General features: G+C 38.3%; 1 protein-coding gene across 1 annotated transcript; it reads left to right on the top strand.

Moving 5' to 3' along the window:
- The first annotated feature begins 1,804 nt into the window (after positions 1 to 1,804).
- LOC139715319 (centriolar and ciliogenesis-associated protein HYLS1-like) lies at positions 1,805 to 8,562 on the top strand. Its single transcript, XM_071626896.1, has 10 exons — positions 1,805 to 1,904; positions 2,196 to 2,258; positions 2,770 to 2,867; positions 3,448 to 3,650; positions 4,075 to 4,130; positions 4,629 to 4,759; positions 5,244 to 5,304; positions 6,532 to 6,595; positions 7,283 to 7,364; positions 8,288 to 8,562. Exons 1-10 carry the CDS (start codon positions 1,805 to 1,807, stop codon positions 8,456 to 8,458), a joined length of 1,029 nt encoding a protein of 342 aa, XP_071482997.1. The 3' UTR covers positions 8,459 to 8,562.
- Positions 8,563 to 14,808: the final 6,246 nt, after the last annotated feature.

Raw genomic sequence — 14,808 nt, forward strand, 5'->3', positions numbered from 1 at the left:
TATCATGTATATGAATCAAGGAACGACCCAAGTCCATCACACAAAATGGCCTCTCCACAATTAATGTAAATGTTAATTGTCATGTGTTAATTTGTATATACAATGTTACCTTCCCATCACAGTTAAATAGAATATCATTGGACAAATAGAAAAGATAGGAAGTTTTTTTAAGTTTACTCGAAATGGTCTTCCATGGACTTGGGTCGTTCTTATATTCATATACTCAATTTGGAATAAGCAGTGGTAGAGCTTTCTGTAGGTACCAAATGTGTCAGGGTTCAACGCAGAATATCTTAGACACGATCGCCAAAAGAACAGTCATTTTCGCCGTAAGCAAAGGCGATTTGGTCTTTAGACGTAAGATTTTGGTCAATTTTTGAGATTGACATCCCACCTTTCTCTTCAAAATTTCACATTTTGTAGGTTGTATTTTGACATGTTGTTGATATCATCAGAAACTAGAAAATTTCCCGTACAACATGATACCAAAATGTCAATTTGGTCCCTGAGGTCACTTTTTGACCTTTTTCGGGCTGTAGCGCGAAATCACAATTGCCGAGAAGTTTCGGGTTTTGGCAGAGCGGGTCTCATATTTTGATGCCACTTCTCTCTGCAAATCCGCTGACAAGCAAGCAAAAAAAAAAAACAAAAAAAAAAAAACAAAAAACGAAACAAAATCCAAACAAACAAACAAACAACCCCCCCCCCCCAAAAAAAAAAACAACACCTAAAAGACACATTCCTTTGGGGGTGGGGGTGGGAGAGAACCCCCCTGAACCACATGACAAAACAAAAGAACCCTCCACCCATGAAAAGGAGCCCGTGGGGGTTATACTGTACCACCTACCCCACCACGGCCACCGTAGATCCGCCACTGAGGAAAAGGAGGAGGTGGGTTATGTTCGAGGAGGAGGCCGAGGATCGAGGACGGAGCTAGCTCGGAGGGAGGAGGGGATCTCAGTATGCTGCCCTCTTCGTTCAGAGTGAGCGGAAATTTGCTAGCAGAATTTTAAAAACTCCGAAGCTGGCTGGGACTGTCGTTGCATCTAGAAAGTCTATAAGTACCGTCGTCAGAGCCATATTGTGAGTGTATTGATTGGCCATCCATTTACGTTCATGTGAATTTATTCCGATAGCTCGATAGTACTATATTATTGCCATAAATTGCATAGTTGTCGTTTTTAAGTTGCTGGTCGATGGTCGTGATGGCAATGTACAATGCGTATAGTCCCATGCCATGAATTCCATGTCGGTGGATAGCAAACGAAACGCTCGACACAGCACAGTAATTTACAAATTACAGCTAGATTCTAGTACACGTCCACACGATACGGCATTAAGTCGAAGTGTTTTCGCTGGTCCCTGCTGCAATACTAGATTTGACTTAGGCGAGGTTGACTGTCATCACATTCACATATCATTTGATGGCTAAAACTAACTTCAAAGAGATCACAGTAGCGTAGTGACTCCAGCTCCACGTACCACATGACATAGGTTTTGTACCCGTCTGGACTTGTGTGGGATGTCAAGAGCAGACAACATTTTTCATTAAAGTTGACTTTCCAATATTTTTGGCAACAATGATTTAGATATACAGTGCACACTGGACATCTATGAAATAGAACTTATTAACAGCAGCTAATCTGCCTAATTGTTTCATAGACATTGCATGCAGGAAGTTTTTGACAAGACATGATTCATGAAATGTTTAATATTAAGAGCTGTCTGATACGGTATTTACAACATTTTCTGTCATTGTCCTTCTTTGTTATATTTTATAGTTTTCCTACCAAGAGGTGGTACAATGGCTGACTTAGTTTTCACTGAAGGTGACATCAAACACCAGTTGCAGCTTCTGGGCTATCGTGATGTGCCAGCTCACCATATAGCACAATTTTCAAGAGGTATGAACGGCATAGCAAAACACTGCATAGCCTAAATTTACTCTTCGTATATTGAGTCAGTTCCTTTATTCTCACACTTCTGTTTCGTAAAGCTTGAAAGAAAACAGTTTGTTTGACATTCTGTTTTCCTACCAACTGTCAGGCTACAGTGTTTCCCTTCATTTAGTTTTGAATGTGCATTGTGTGTCTTTCACTTTCTTATGTGCATCTTTACACAGATGTGCAATCCCTGTCTAGCACACCCTTTGTGTAAACATTCTTCTTCTTTCTTTTCTTTTTTGTCAATAACAGACCTGGAGAAGTTGATTGATCAGGACAAATTACCTCCACCTCCAGTTGACTATTCTGATGTGGGTAAGTGCAAATGATTGCTGTGATGTAATTGTGCTGAGTTCCAGTCTGACTAGTCATTGTCTATAAAATCCAAACACCTATTTAGGGAGATGAATAATGCAGTACAAGAGATTGGGAAGAGATCATTTCTGACTATACTCTGAATTATCACTTATTATCAATTATTTTTGTTTCTGTTGGTTATTTAAATGCTAAACAACAGGAGAATGCTATATATCTCCATCTACCCCCTATTTATTCTGTGCTTTTGTGATTACATTTAATGTAATCTGGAATTTGTTCAAAACTTACCACAGATTCTCCAGTGAATATTGAGGGAGACATATTTGGAAATAGGAAAACAAAATATTCTGACAAGCTTCAAGTAAGTTCAAGATGACATGACATTTTGTCATTGCTTCACATATTGTGAAAAAGAAGGGGGGACTGCACCATGATTCCATGTTCTGGTAGACTGTCTGACAATATGAATAGAGTGTTTTGTTTTTGGTTGGTTATTTTTGCTACTCAGATTTAACTGATGCTAATGACACAACTGGTGAAGAGATATCACAGGACAGTGACGCACAACCACAGACATACAGACAAACCACTTCATCAGCAGCTCGGGTGAGTAGATCTCGGCTTCATGAACATTGCCATGTCAAAAAATCAAAGCCTGTGTTGATTCTGTGCATGGTGTCAGTATGACAAGTCACATGTTTTTCAGAGAGGGAGTAAACTAGGAAGAAAGAGAGAAAGGAAAGGAAGAAACAGGTTAGAAACAAGGGAACAGATGAAAAACGTTTTTTACAGTTTAAAGGTTGATCTATCTGGTACCCCTTACACACCACATACAGTATTTGAATTTGGACATTTCAGTTTTGGAACAAGAGGATAGTCAAAATGGTGTTATACCATAGCTTTTTTGAACAGGATCCTCACTTGAAAACATATAAATATTACAGCCGCTGTGTTTGCATTCCACTAAATGATTTGAGATGTTCTTCAAAAATGTACAAATATATCAAGATGTGTTCCTGGAAGTTCAGCAACCTGTAATGGCAGACAAATAAAGCACAGAGTTGAAGTTTGGTCATCATAGCTTTCTCATTGTCAATATCTGAAACACACTTGGAGAAAATAAAGTTTGGTCTCACTACAATCTCTTCGATTTTTGTCTGTTGCTTGGTCCATTCCCTGCGTGTAGACTAAACCTGCACAATCCAGCCTTGACCAGGAAAACAGGACTGCGCCATTTCCTGGTCACATGAGAGGTGTAAAGCCGGCAGCCCACTCAGAAAGAAGGGCAGTGTCACCACAGGTCATTGACCCCAATGTGTATAATTCATACCAGAGGAGAGAAGCAAAGCCTGCAGAAAAACGAATTATGCTGAAGAGGAAAGTAGTCAGGTAAGAATATGTTTCAGTAGACAGTGAATGCCAGGGTTATCTTATCTCATATGTGTCACATTTTTGAGCTAGCATCTTCTGTTTGTTTGCTGCTAGTGCAAAGTGATTGTTTTATGTAGATATCAAATGCCCATACTACTCGCGGTCAGTAAAACTGATTATGACAATAATGATAATTGACTGAATAAGCCATATTAGAAGTCTTGATCAGAGTGGGCTAAAGTACATTAAAGTAGACAAGTTTGTGATCCGTATTCAAAGCATCCACTATCACGATGGCATGCAGCACTATGGTCGTGCAATTTCTGTATGCATCTCTACATCCTCATCTGGCAGGCTTTTGGAGTAGAGGAATGCTTTGCTGAGTGAAGTATTCTTCATCTTATGCCCTTTACATTTTGGCTGACATTCTATCATTGTGCAGGAAACGAGATGGTGTCTCCCATGTGTTTGACGAATCTGTGACAGAGAGTGAATCAGGTACAGTCTGCTGTTTTCTTCTCTTTCCTTGCATTTCTTTCTCTCCTCTCTTTTGTCTTTGAATGACTTTAAATCAAAATGTTGTTTTGCTACCCTAGCATGTTTAGGCATAACAATTTACATGTATATAGCCACTGAAAATAAATTGATGAAGTAGTAGCAATTGTAGTTTGAGAATAAGCAACACTTACACCGAAGTCATTAATCTTTGTGTCATGCATTTGATGGGGTTATAACGTACCAACAGCAGTACTGAAAGTGGAAGAATTATTAAATGCATCAGGACTACACCAAATCACCAAATATGGAGTAATATGCAAGTGAAAATGCATGCACCATGTAAACTGGGTAGTATATTGTGGTAGTTGTTGTTGTGTGTTGGCTTGGCATCAGTACTGTAGCAAGTTTCCATCCCTGCAGATAGAGAGGCTTTCTCAGTCTGTTCAAAAATTGATCATTGTTGGTAAACTGTTCTTTTTGCTCTCCTTTAAAAAGCAGATATCTCTTACTTGAATGAGGGTTTGCAGCGCCTTCCTCTTCGTGACGACGAAGTCGATTCGGAAACATCTAGTGTTGGTCTCGACAGCTTCAGGCGTCATATAGGTAGAAGCAACACTTCACAGGGCTTGGTAAGCCATTGTTTTTACCCCAGTATCTTATCCATTTTGACTGCTTTGCCTCAGAACATCTTATCTATGCTAATTGTCATGAATGTAGATGATATTTTTGTTCCTTTTTTATATTTTTTGAAACCAAGGTAGAGTGTTTCTTTCCAGTGGGTGTATACATAACTCACTCATTGATAGAGACAGTGTATGTTGTCCTTGCATAAAGAATTGAGTGACAAAAGACAAACTCCTCCTCAAAGATGCATAATCACCTTGCACGGAATGTCATTTTACTTAGAGAGGCTATATTTCTTGAGACATGAAATCTGCTGGCACATACATGTATCTGTTTATTATGTTATTTGATGTGAATGCCTCAAAATTGGTTAATCTAATCTTTTCCGTATATCATTCCTTCATCAATCATGGGGAATCATGACTTTGTCACGTTCAGTGATATTTTGTTTTAAAGCAAACATTACTGATTGTTTTCAACTGTCAACAGTACTCACACAGGCCTGCTGGTGATGAAGAAAGTGTTTACAAACCTCATCTCCCTCGTTCATGTAAGTTTTGGTTGTAGTCAAAGTTTGAAAGTGTTGTAGTCTAAATGGTTTATGTGAATTACTATTGATGATACACTGTCCCTATGCCAAAGCAATGAGAATCTTCTGTTTTGCCCACACTTCCTTTAGATCCAAGTATGTAATTATGAAGCTGCAAGAGTATAGAAATGTGCCAATACTTTAGCACAGAAATGTTAAGGGAAATACTCCTACGAAAGTTCAGATGTTGCACAATTCTATACCAGTATGCATGCTACTGCCAATTGGAGCACTCATTTCTTATCAACAGGTTCTTCAAATATTGCATGTGACATATCAGTGTTAGATGGTAGTCAAATGGTTGTGGATAATGAGGGCAGTTGCTGTCACAGTAGTTGTAATCTTCCGTAAAAGTCTTGGAAATGAAAAGAGCCAAATAATGAGGTATACAGTTGATCAAGCGTTCTGCGGCTGTAGAGAAGCATATCAGTCTACACCTTTAAGAGTTGCATCTTGCCATTAAGTATTGACAGCATATTGAGTTAATTTCCTCTTTTGTGTGTATGTGGTGAAATATAAGATCAGTAGAACAAATTATGCCATATGAAAAATTATTGTCATGATTGTTCATTCCAAAAAGAAGTAAACTTCAGTTTTGATGCAAGATAGCAGGATGAAACTCTATGACAGCATTAGTGGAAGTAAAATAGAAACAGCTTGTGATTGCCTATGAAATTTTGAATACCAAAAGATGGACAATTGCCTCATACAAGAAAGATTATACAATGATAAGGTTTCATAGATCAAATTGTGAATAGTGATGGTAGAATTAGTCTGATAAATCATGCCTCTCTCCTCCCTTCGCACTCTCTTTCTCATGCATAGAAATATTTTCTCTGCAGTTCTGAATGTCCCGGTTTGGAAATACCTTGTACCTTGCAAGAAATGCTCTGACACACATGGGATGCCAAATCTGTACTGGCCAGTCAATATCTTATCAATAATAGGTGCCAGGTGTCACAGGAAATAGTTCTCCTTGACACCATGTGTCAAGGAGAACTATTTTCCTTGACACCATGTCATGAAAACACTTCCACACTTTTACTGTGGCATCTCTTAATAAGTCCCTTTTATGGATGGAAATATGAGAAAGGATTAAGGAGTTCTCACTGTGAGTGAATTTGAATGTGCACAGTTATTTGACATATCCATGTTTTGTCTCCTTTAAATATGGATTTCCTCTTGTAGTTATACGACCATCAAGTGCCAGCCAAACATGGAAACACAATAAGAAGACAGATCCAGTGACAAGGTCAGTTACCATCATCTTTTCTTTCTTTTTTATTCTGCACATCTTTTCTTTTTTTTTTTTGCATTCTCACACTGTTTGTTGCAGATAAGCTGAGCCTTTTTTTAGATGTGCACTCTCAGTCGTGCCGTCTGTGTGTTCAGAGTTAATTTCTTTTGAGCTCAGAATGTGTCACTTTTTTGCCTTGACAGAATAAGAGTCAGTTCCTTGCTTGAATACCACTTTGCAATGGTATTTATCTTTTTGTTAACTTTAGCAGTTGTCGGTTCAACTCGCATTATTTTTTTTTGTTTTTTTGAAAGGCAGCTTAACATTCAATTGACAAAAGCTTGTTAAGCTTGGTAAAGCTTGTTTGTTGTTTGACATACAACTGTACTACTTTTATTGTAAAGGCAACTTTGTATGTAATGCAATTGGTAACTGTGGTAACGTTAATGTAATGTTGTTCTGGCCTAGACATGTTTTGCTTTGTTTTGTTTTGTTTGTTTTTTTGTTTTTGTTTGTTTGTTTTGTTTTGTTTTGTTTTTTAATATGTGCTTCACTGGTTTCTCAAATTAGTATCCCACAGCCCAAATCTGTTTCTGTACTATACTAGCTCTTCAGACAAATTAAAGCAAACAAAAGGAATATGTTAATTGATTTTATGATGTTGTGATGTAAAGATAAATCCCTTTTTTGTTGCCTGTGCAGGCATCAGATGTACCGGGCTCAGTGGAGCTCCCAGAAAGCTCCTGGCGAGAAGAAGCACAAGGAACTGAGGTGGAATGTGAGGGTAAGCCAACTTCTCACTGCAGCTAACCCTGCTCCTACAGGATGCTGTGTTACTGTGTAACCTTAAAGGACAAGTTCACCTTCATAGTCATGTGGATTGGATGAATGCAGCAGTATTAGTAGACCACATCAGTGAGAGTTTGAGGAAAATTGGACAATCCATTCAAAAGTTACAAATTTTTGAAGTTTCTGCTCAGTCACTGCTGGATTAGAAGACTATTGCAGCTTGTGATGTCACATGAGTAAAATAATGTGCAGAAAATACTAAAGAAAATTCAACATATTTTCACTTTTCTCACATGATAAAAGAACACTACACTTGCCTCTTTCAGATGGCAGGGGGGGATGATATTACCCTCAACATATGTCAGTGACAAGTCAAGGAAATGTGCGATTTTTCTAATAAATAAAATTTTGTGAAATTCTCTTTATATTTTCCTGATATTGTTCTATGCTTGTGACATCATACACTGTAGTAGTCTTCTCATCCTGCAGTGACTGGGCAGATACTTTAAAAATTCATAACTTTTGAATGGATTGTCCATTTCCCCCCAGACTTTCACTAATGTGTTCTACTCATATTGCTGCATTCACTCAATCCACGTGTATATGAAGGTGGACTTGTCTAAGTTTAGGAATAGGGAACAGTTGCTTTTGTGCCTCTTCTATGGTGCACTAATGCATTTGTCTGTCTTTGTACAGTACCAATGAGGCATGCTGCAATGCCATAATCTTTTGTGATGAATCATGTGAGTTTAATTCAGAAGATCAGGAAAGAGGAGAGACAGAGAAATCCAATTTACACACTAATGGTGTTCCCTTTGAAAATGAATGGAAAGATTATAGCTGTGTGAAGTGCTCTTGGCCTGTGCATTGCATTTACAGATCCCTGTAATTCTCTCTATGTGGCTCTCCCCACCACAGGAGCACATGATGCACAAGGACGAAGTGGTACAGCCAAGGTTGACGCCCAGAGTCTATGTGCCCAACACCTATGTCGTGCCGTCCGACAAGAAGCGCCAAGCCCTGCGCTGGGCTGTGCGCACACAGCTTGCCCACAAGCAGATGCCTTCTTCAAATAGCTTCAATTTCTAGCGGTCACCTGTGCAGGATCCCTTTTATTAGAGACTGGGGAGATTTCAATGTCTGCACAGAATAGCATAGCATTTGGCGCAAGATGATTAGGGTATGTGTCAAAGCTTGAGCATCAGTGGCATGCACTACCCTTGGCTCGTCATTGAGTTCCAGTGGCTGTATTCACCGAGGAGCAAATAGACTTTGTGTCGATGCATGTTTATTGTTATAAAAGCAGCTCAGAGGACCACTGTTCAAGAGAGCACATAGTGTGGCGTACTTGCATGTTGCCCTTCCAGCAGCAAGAGGTAATGACTGAATGGTTTTATTAGCCACTGTTCTGCTCAGAGATGAGTGAAGAGACTTGGGCATCTGCCTAGATGTGAATGATGCCAGAGTTGAATTCTGCCAGGGCGTGGGGAAATGCGCTTACAGTGGGCAGTCAAATAGACAGGGCATCACACTAGTGGCACTGAATCTGATGTCCAGAGATAACCGGACAGAACAAAGATCAGCTTTAAGCACGCACATTCACTTTCACTCCTGTATTCAGCACAAATGTACACTATATATACACAACATGCTTGTGTAAAAAACACCAGTACACGCATGAAATGATTGCATTTTGCTCTCTCACCTGGCAGAAATGATGAATTTACTACTGATGATGAATGGTAAATTTGCTACGCGCACAAGACGGTGCTAACATTAAATGAATGCTACACACAAGCTTTTGTACATGTACCTGTGCCTTGATCATTTTGATTGCAACATGTATGACCTTATTTTTCCAATTTTGTTGCACATACTACAGGATTGCAATGTGAACAAGATTTCTCTCTTGACTGGGTAGACACACGAAATTTATGTGACCCTCCTTCCATAATTTTTCGTTTTCCTGTGATTCAGTAATGCCTTCACTGTTTGGCCTCTACATTCTCACTCCATTTTTTCATTCCAGCCAACTTGGAGAAGTGTTTCCCTTTACCATACAAAGAGTGAAAGTCTAGAATTCACTTTGAGAATGTGCAGTGCTGTACACACAAGTCCCACTTTCTGTCTCTTTTTTCAAGGCTAGCATTTCTGCTCATACTGTACTTTCTCTCTTTAGTTTTTTCCTTAAAGGTTTAACCAGGATAATGATCAGCCCAGTATGCAGATGTTAAAAAAAAACCCATCAAATTCATCTTCATGTATGTGTGTGTGTTTTTTGTAGTACTGTAATGTAAGTGTGTGTTTTTTGTAGAACTCTACTGATGTTTGTGTGTGTGTGTGTGTGTGTGTGTGTGTGTGTGTGTGTGTGCCAAACAAATGAACACTGTGGTCAAGGCCATGTAGTGTTGACATTGTATCTCTCGTAACCTATTACGTTTTGTGAAAGTAAACGAGAGAACATGTACATACACTGTATTTTAAGTTATTTGTTTTTAAGATCTGAAATGTAATCTCGACGAGAGAAATTGTATCACATTAAAATAAGCATTTTAACACAACCCATTGCTGGTACAATGTAGTAACTGATGCATTCATAGTCTTTGTGAGTGAATCTTATTTTGCACAAAGTTTCATTCAGGGCTCATGTACAGTCCTTAATGTCGTGAATACTTGAGAACAGTAGCCATTAATGAAACTTCTTGTGAAATAAAGTATGTTCTCTTATGCAAATTCTCACAAACAATGTTTGGCCATGAATTAAATCTTATGACATTTCCATCACATGAGCATTTGTGGCAAACTCCAGTCAGCTGTAATTTCCATGCAAAGACCATGCACAAACCAGTGACTCACACAAATCACATGACTCAGCCCTTTGGGATCAAAAATATCACATGATACCAGGACTTTGAAACGGATTCATGCAATCTCTTTTAATTAATCAGCGACAAAATGAAGAGCTTTAATAAGTTTGTGTCTTGTTTATTGCATATCTGAATGCAGAAGCTGCACATCAACATAAACAAGCATATATATATATATATATATATATATATATATATATATTTGCATTTATATCTGTACGTACATATATTACTCGAAATACAATTAATATAATAGCAATACATGTATTCACTTTTGTGGATATATCACACTTGATTTGAACTTTGAGTTCATCACGAGACAGATTTTGACATGAACACATGGATCATAATAGTTCTTTGATGTTGGCTTCTTCATGCAGAATGCAGAACATAAGACAACTTTGTAAAAATGTATGACCAACAAAAAGCTAATTTGTCAAGAGTTATAAAAATGAAAGAAAGAAAGACAAGATAATCCATAAATTGGTTTGGCAACCACAAATAGATTATTCTGTAATAACTGTATTGAAAAATGAAAGTATACAATTTAAGGCTGTGAGGACTGAAGGAGATGGGAATTTATCTGCTCAAACATACACCACAGAATGTACTATGGTACATTGTACATTGAGTGTACATTGTATAATTGTAGCGGTATAGTGAGGTACCCGCACCTCGTCAGGGGCCCTAATATCGTCACCCTGCGTAAAATTGGCTATACTAAACAAAAATATATGCCAGTGACTATGTTTAGTACACATGAAACTTTGCTGGGTCGCCACAACCAAGCAAATTGAGGTGAAAACTGAAGAGTTTTTCTTGAAAATATGAAATTTATATAGGGAATACATGTTATCGTCGGTATCATCACGGCCACCTGCACACATCTTTTACATGCTTTGTCTATGGGAGCGCAGGGTGGCGAGGTGTGGGCCCCTTCCTTAGCGTGCAACTATTCCGCATCGTTTGCGTTTGAAGATGATAGCTGCAAATTTCCAGTATCAATCATTGAACTTGTAGTTCCATTGGAATCTTCGGCATTTTTCCTTTATGTGAGTGAGATTTCATAGAATTTCAGTGACGTAGTATGATTTAAACATGCATAAACATGAACTATGACAAGATGCGGGTCACTCAAGTATACTTGAAATAGAGGACCTTAATTGACCATATTATATATTTGTGTCAATGGTGTTGACATGCAGTCAATGTTATATGAGGTCAGCAGGCATGATTTTACAGGTTGAGGAGCCCACAGAAAAAAAAAAAAAAAAAACATAACACGGATGTCAACAACTTTCCTGGCTAATGTCGCCTTTTCAACACAGCAGAACCCTAGATGCCTTTCTAAACAACACATCAAAGCTAACAAGGCAAGATGGTGATGTTTGTCCCAGCTCACTGAAGCCCTGCCCAAAAAATAACAATACAATCTAATAATAATCATAATCATAACGACAACAACAATAATGAGAATTTATGGTTTGTAAAATAGTTTGTCACTCACTGTCAATGCTCTCTAACAACACATAACATACATGCACTGTGGAGGAAATTGCATTCAAATGCTGCTCTGGTTAATACAGAGACTCCAACCCCAATCACCTGATCGGGAGATTCTCCCGCCTGAAACCCCTAGCAAACGGGAGACTCCAATTTGATGTGTGCGAAGTTCCTTGCTCTTGGGTTCTAGATGCTCTCTCGTGCTATCTAAGGCTTATTTTTTCAACATACAATGATATCAAGTAAGTAATCATTTCAAGCGGGAGACACAGAGCCAGGGCGGGAGAAATTAAATCTCAAGCGGGAGAACGGGAGATTTTGCAAAAGAGGGATTTCGGCGGGAGATCTCCCGTCGAAAACGGGAGGGTTGGAGTCTCTGTTAATAGCAAAAATAATTACCCTTGCTTGGCAATAAAGACTGCAAATGTAGTACAATGTAATATCTTATAATACAGTAAACATGTAAACATCAATATTCATTTTATGGCACTATGTGGAATGAAAGATTATCTGTACTGCATATAATTTAAATACATCTAGATGATTGTATTCAGTACCTGGATATAACTCGTTCAACATTTTATTATTTTTTTTAAACAATGTACATGAACTACTTTGCTGAGCTGTAAAATAGGAGCAATGCCCATAAAAAGAATTGCAGTCATTGTAAGTTACATCTGCAGTTACCATGGCAACAAATTCTGAGATCACTGCTGATTGGCTGTTTCATCTCTGCTGCAATATCAGTTGTAAATACTATTGTACATTGTAAGTGTTCCAAAGTACTTTGTCCGATGGCCCTCAATGATACTTCCTTGCGACATGAAATACATCAACAAAATGATAAATTATATACACATGCTACAATATTTAAATTTGAGTTTTGCACACCGTCATTGCACATAGAATGATTTGGAAGTCTTGAAACTGAAACATTTTATGATAAATTCAGTCTCCTTTCAACTTGCACGTCCATTTCAGTGTTTGAGAAGAGCTAGCTCACCATACAGATGCAAATTCATGACATCATAATACTCCTGAAGTGGACTACAGGAACATAGAGGCTGCACATGTTGGTAATGCTCCATGCAACCTGCTACAGCCTTTGCTCCATTTTACTCTTATGTGGTCATGCTTGCCCAATACAGAAGATGGCTTTTGGCTTAAACTGGATATTTTGCATTTTCCTGATCCTTTCAAAGAAGTTGATGTTTGATACAATGTAGTATAACATGGTACCCATGCATTCATCAATGAGACTGCCAGAATTTGCATTACAAAAACATGCAACTGATTGTACGTTTGTTTATTTGACACTTGGTTGGGCTTTGACTCACTTGGACACCAATCTTTAATTCATTGCAACTACGAACGTACAGTATATCGAACGGGGAAAACATAGGTTGATCAATGAACAAACTTGCAATTGATTGTACACTTGAAAAAAAAGAAAAAGAAAAAAAGGCCAATGACCTGATAAACTTGACTGTACAGAAGTTATTCAAATACCCATACATTTGGAAAAAAACGGGCATTGAACTAGGGTGCATTTTCTTATCAAAAACAGGAAAATGCCCCCAAAATATTGCTAGCCTAAAAATGTTGCCAGCCAATGCAGGGCAGTATGATGAATATCACTGACCCTGCATTGCTTGTTACTAGTACCAAGTCCACTGTCAGCTGGGGATGGGTTTGCTCTAACAAACTGCCATATGTAGGGTAGCAATGAACAGACGTCTGTTTGCCATTTCAACGAAGCATTTGACTTTCAAGACACCTTCAGAGGATATGAGTATATTCCCGCACTACTTTTTGTTTTAGGGCGCTTGATTCCATTGCACAAACAAACAAACAAACAAAATCACACAAAAAGTCTCTGTGTAACTAACCTGACGGATATATAAAGAATCACATGTCACATTACATCAGTTTACAAAAATATTCAACTGTCATTTCTACAGGGAATGCTTGTGTATCTTTAAAACCTCTTCACTTCTTAATTGCAGCACCGCCTCACATACAACAGTTTAACACACTACGAGGTACTTTTTACCTCATCATTTTCAGTTAAAGGTTACATGCATAATGGTTTCTTCACTTCATAAATTGCCTAAAATGAAGTAACCACAGTTAAAATATCACTGACAGACAAACACAAGGAAGCTGTACTAGTCATTGGAGTTAAGGTCCTGCTTTTAACTGATGATAAATGGCAAGACAACTTACTCCTTTACATTGTATATAATTTATGAAGTGTAAAACAGGGGTCGCACTCAACTTTTTTTTTAACTAGCCAGGCGGACTACTTAGAATCAATTTTGACACTGAAGCAATATTATGGCTAGCCAGACGGACGAGTAACTTCAGAATTTTATGATTTCTAGCTAGTCCGACGTGATTTTGGGTGGCCAATGGCCAGCGGACCATCGCCAATTTCGAACCCTGTAAAAAAGGTGAGGGAAATCAAATAGTTAGTTATAATACTGCACAAGATTGACACATTTAATGGATATCAAAATAAGGACACTGAACACAGCCCTCGGTAGTAACTCCCTCATGCACTGGAAGTGAGAGGTTTAAAAAAAAAAGAAACAGCTTCCAATTCCTTTGCGCATATTATGATCTGACATTCGACCCCAGAGAAGACAAACATACAGAGCCTCTGAGTCAGAAGGAACAAACTTGGAATGACAAGGTGGCTCTCACACTGATGTGAGAGCGAACACAAGCTTTATAAGCATCATGCCACTAAAACCATAGACATCACACATTGTCACTAGATAACTGGTAATGAATATTCATCCAGACTGAAATACAGACCTAGGGCCTAGACTTTGAAATGAGAGTACTCTGTAACACGATATTTGACAAAACGTCTCTGACAGACTAAAAATATACTGGCAACTGATTTTAGCAAGAGCCATTAGTGTAGTATGCAGCCCATGCGATCTTCAGCTTCAAGTATCTGAGAAAGGTTACTTATGATTTACACAAAGGTCATGTACCAACCAACGTGGCAACATATGATGCAAAGTGTGTACACTTGTTAGGTATGACTACAGAAGTCAT

Source organism: Diadema antillarum, unplaced genomic scaffold (genome assembly GCF_040938485.1).
Source record: "Diadema antillarum isolate AM-2024a unplaced genomic scaffold, OU_Dant_1.0 scf00000046, whole genome shotgun sequence".
Taxonomy (NCBI): domain Eukaryota; kingdom Metazoa; phylum Echinodermata; class Echinoidea; order Diadematoida; family Diadematidae; genus Diadema; species Diadema antillarum.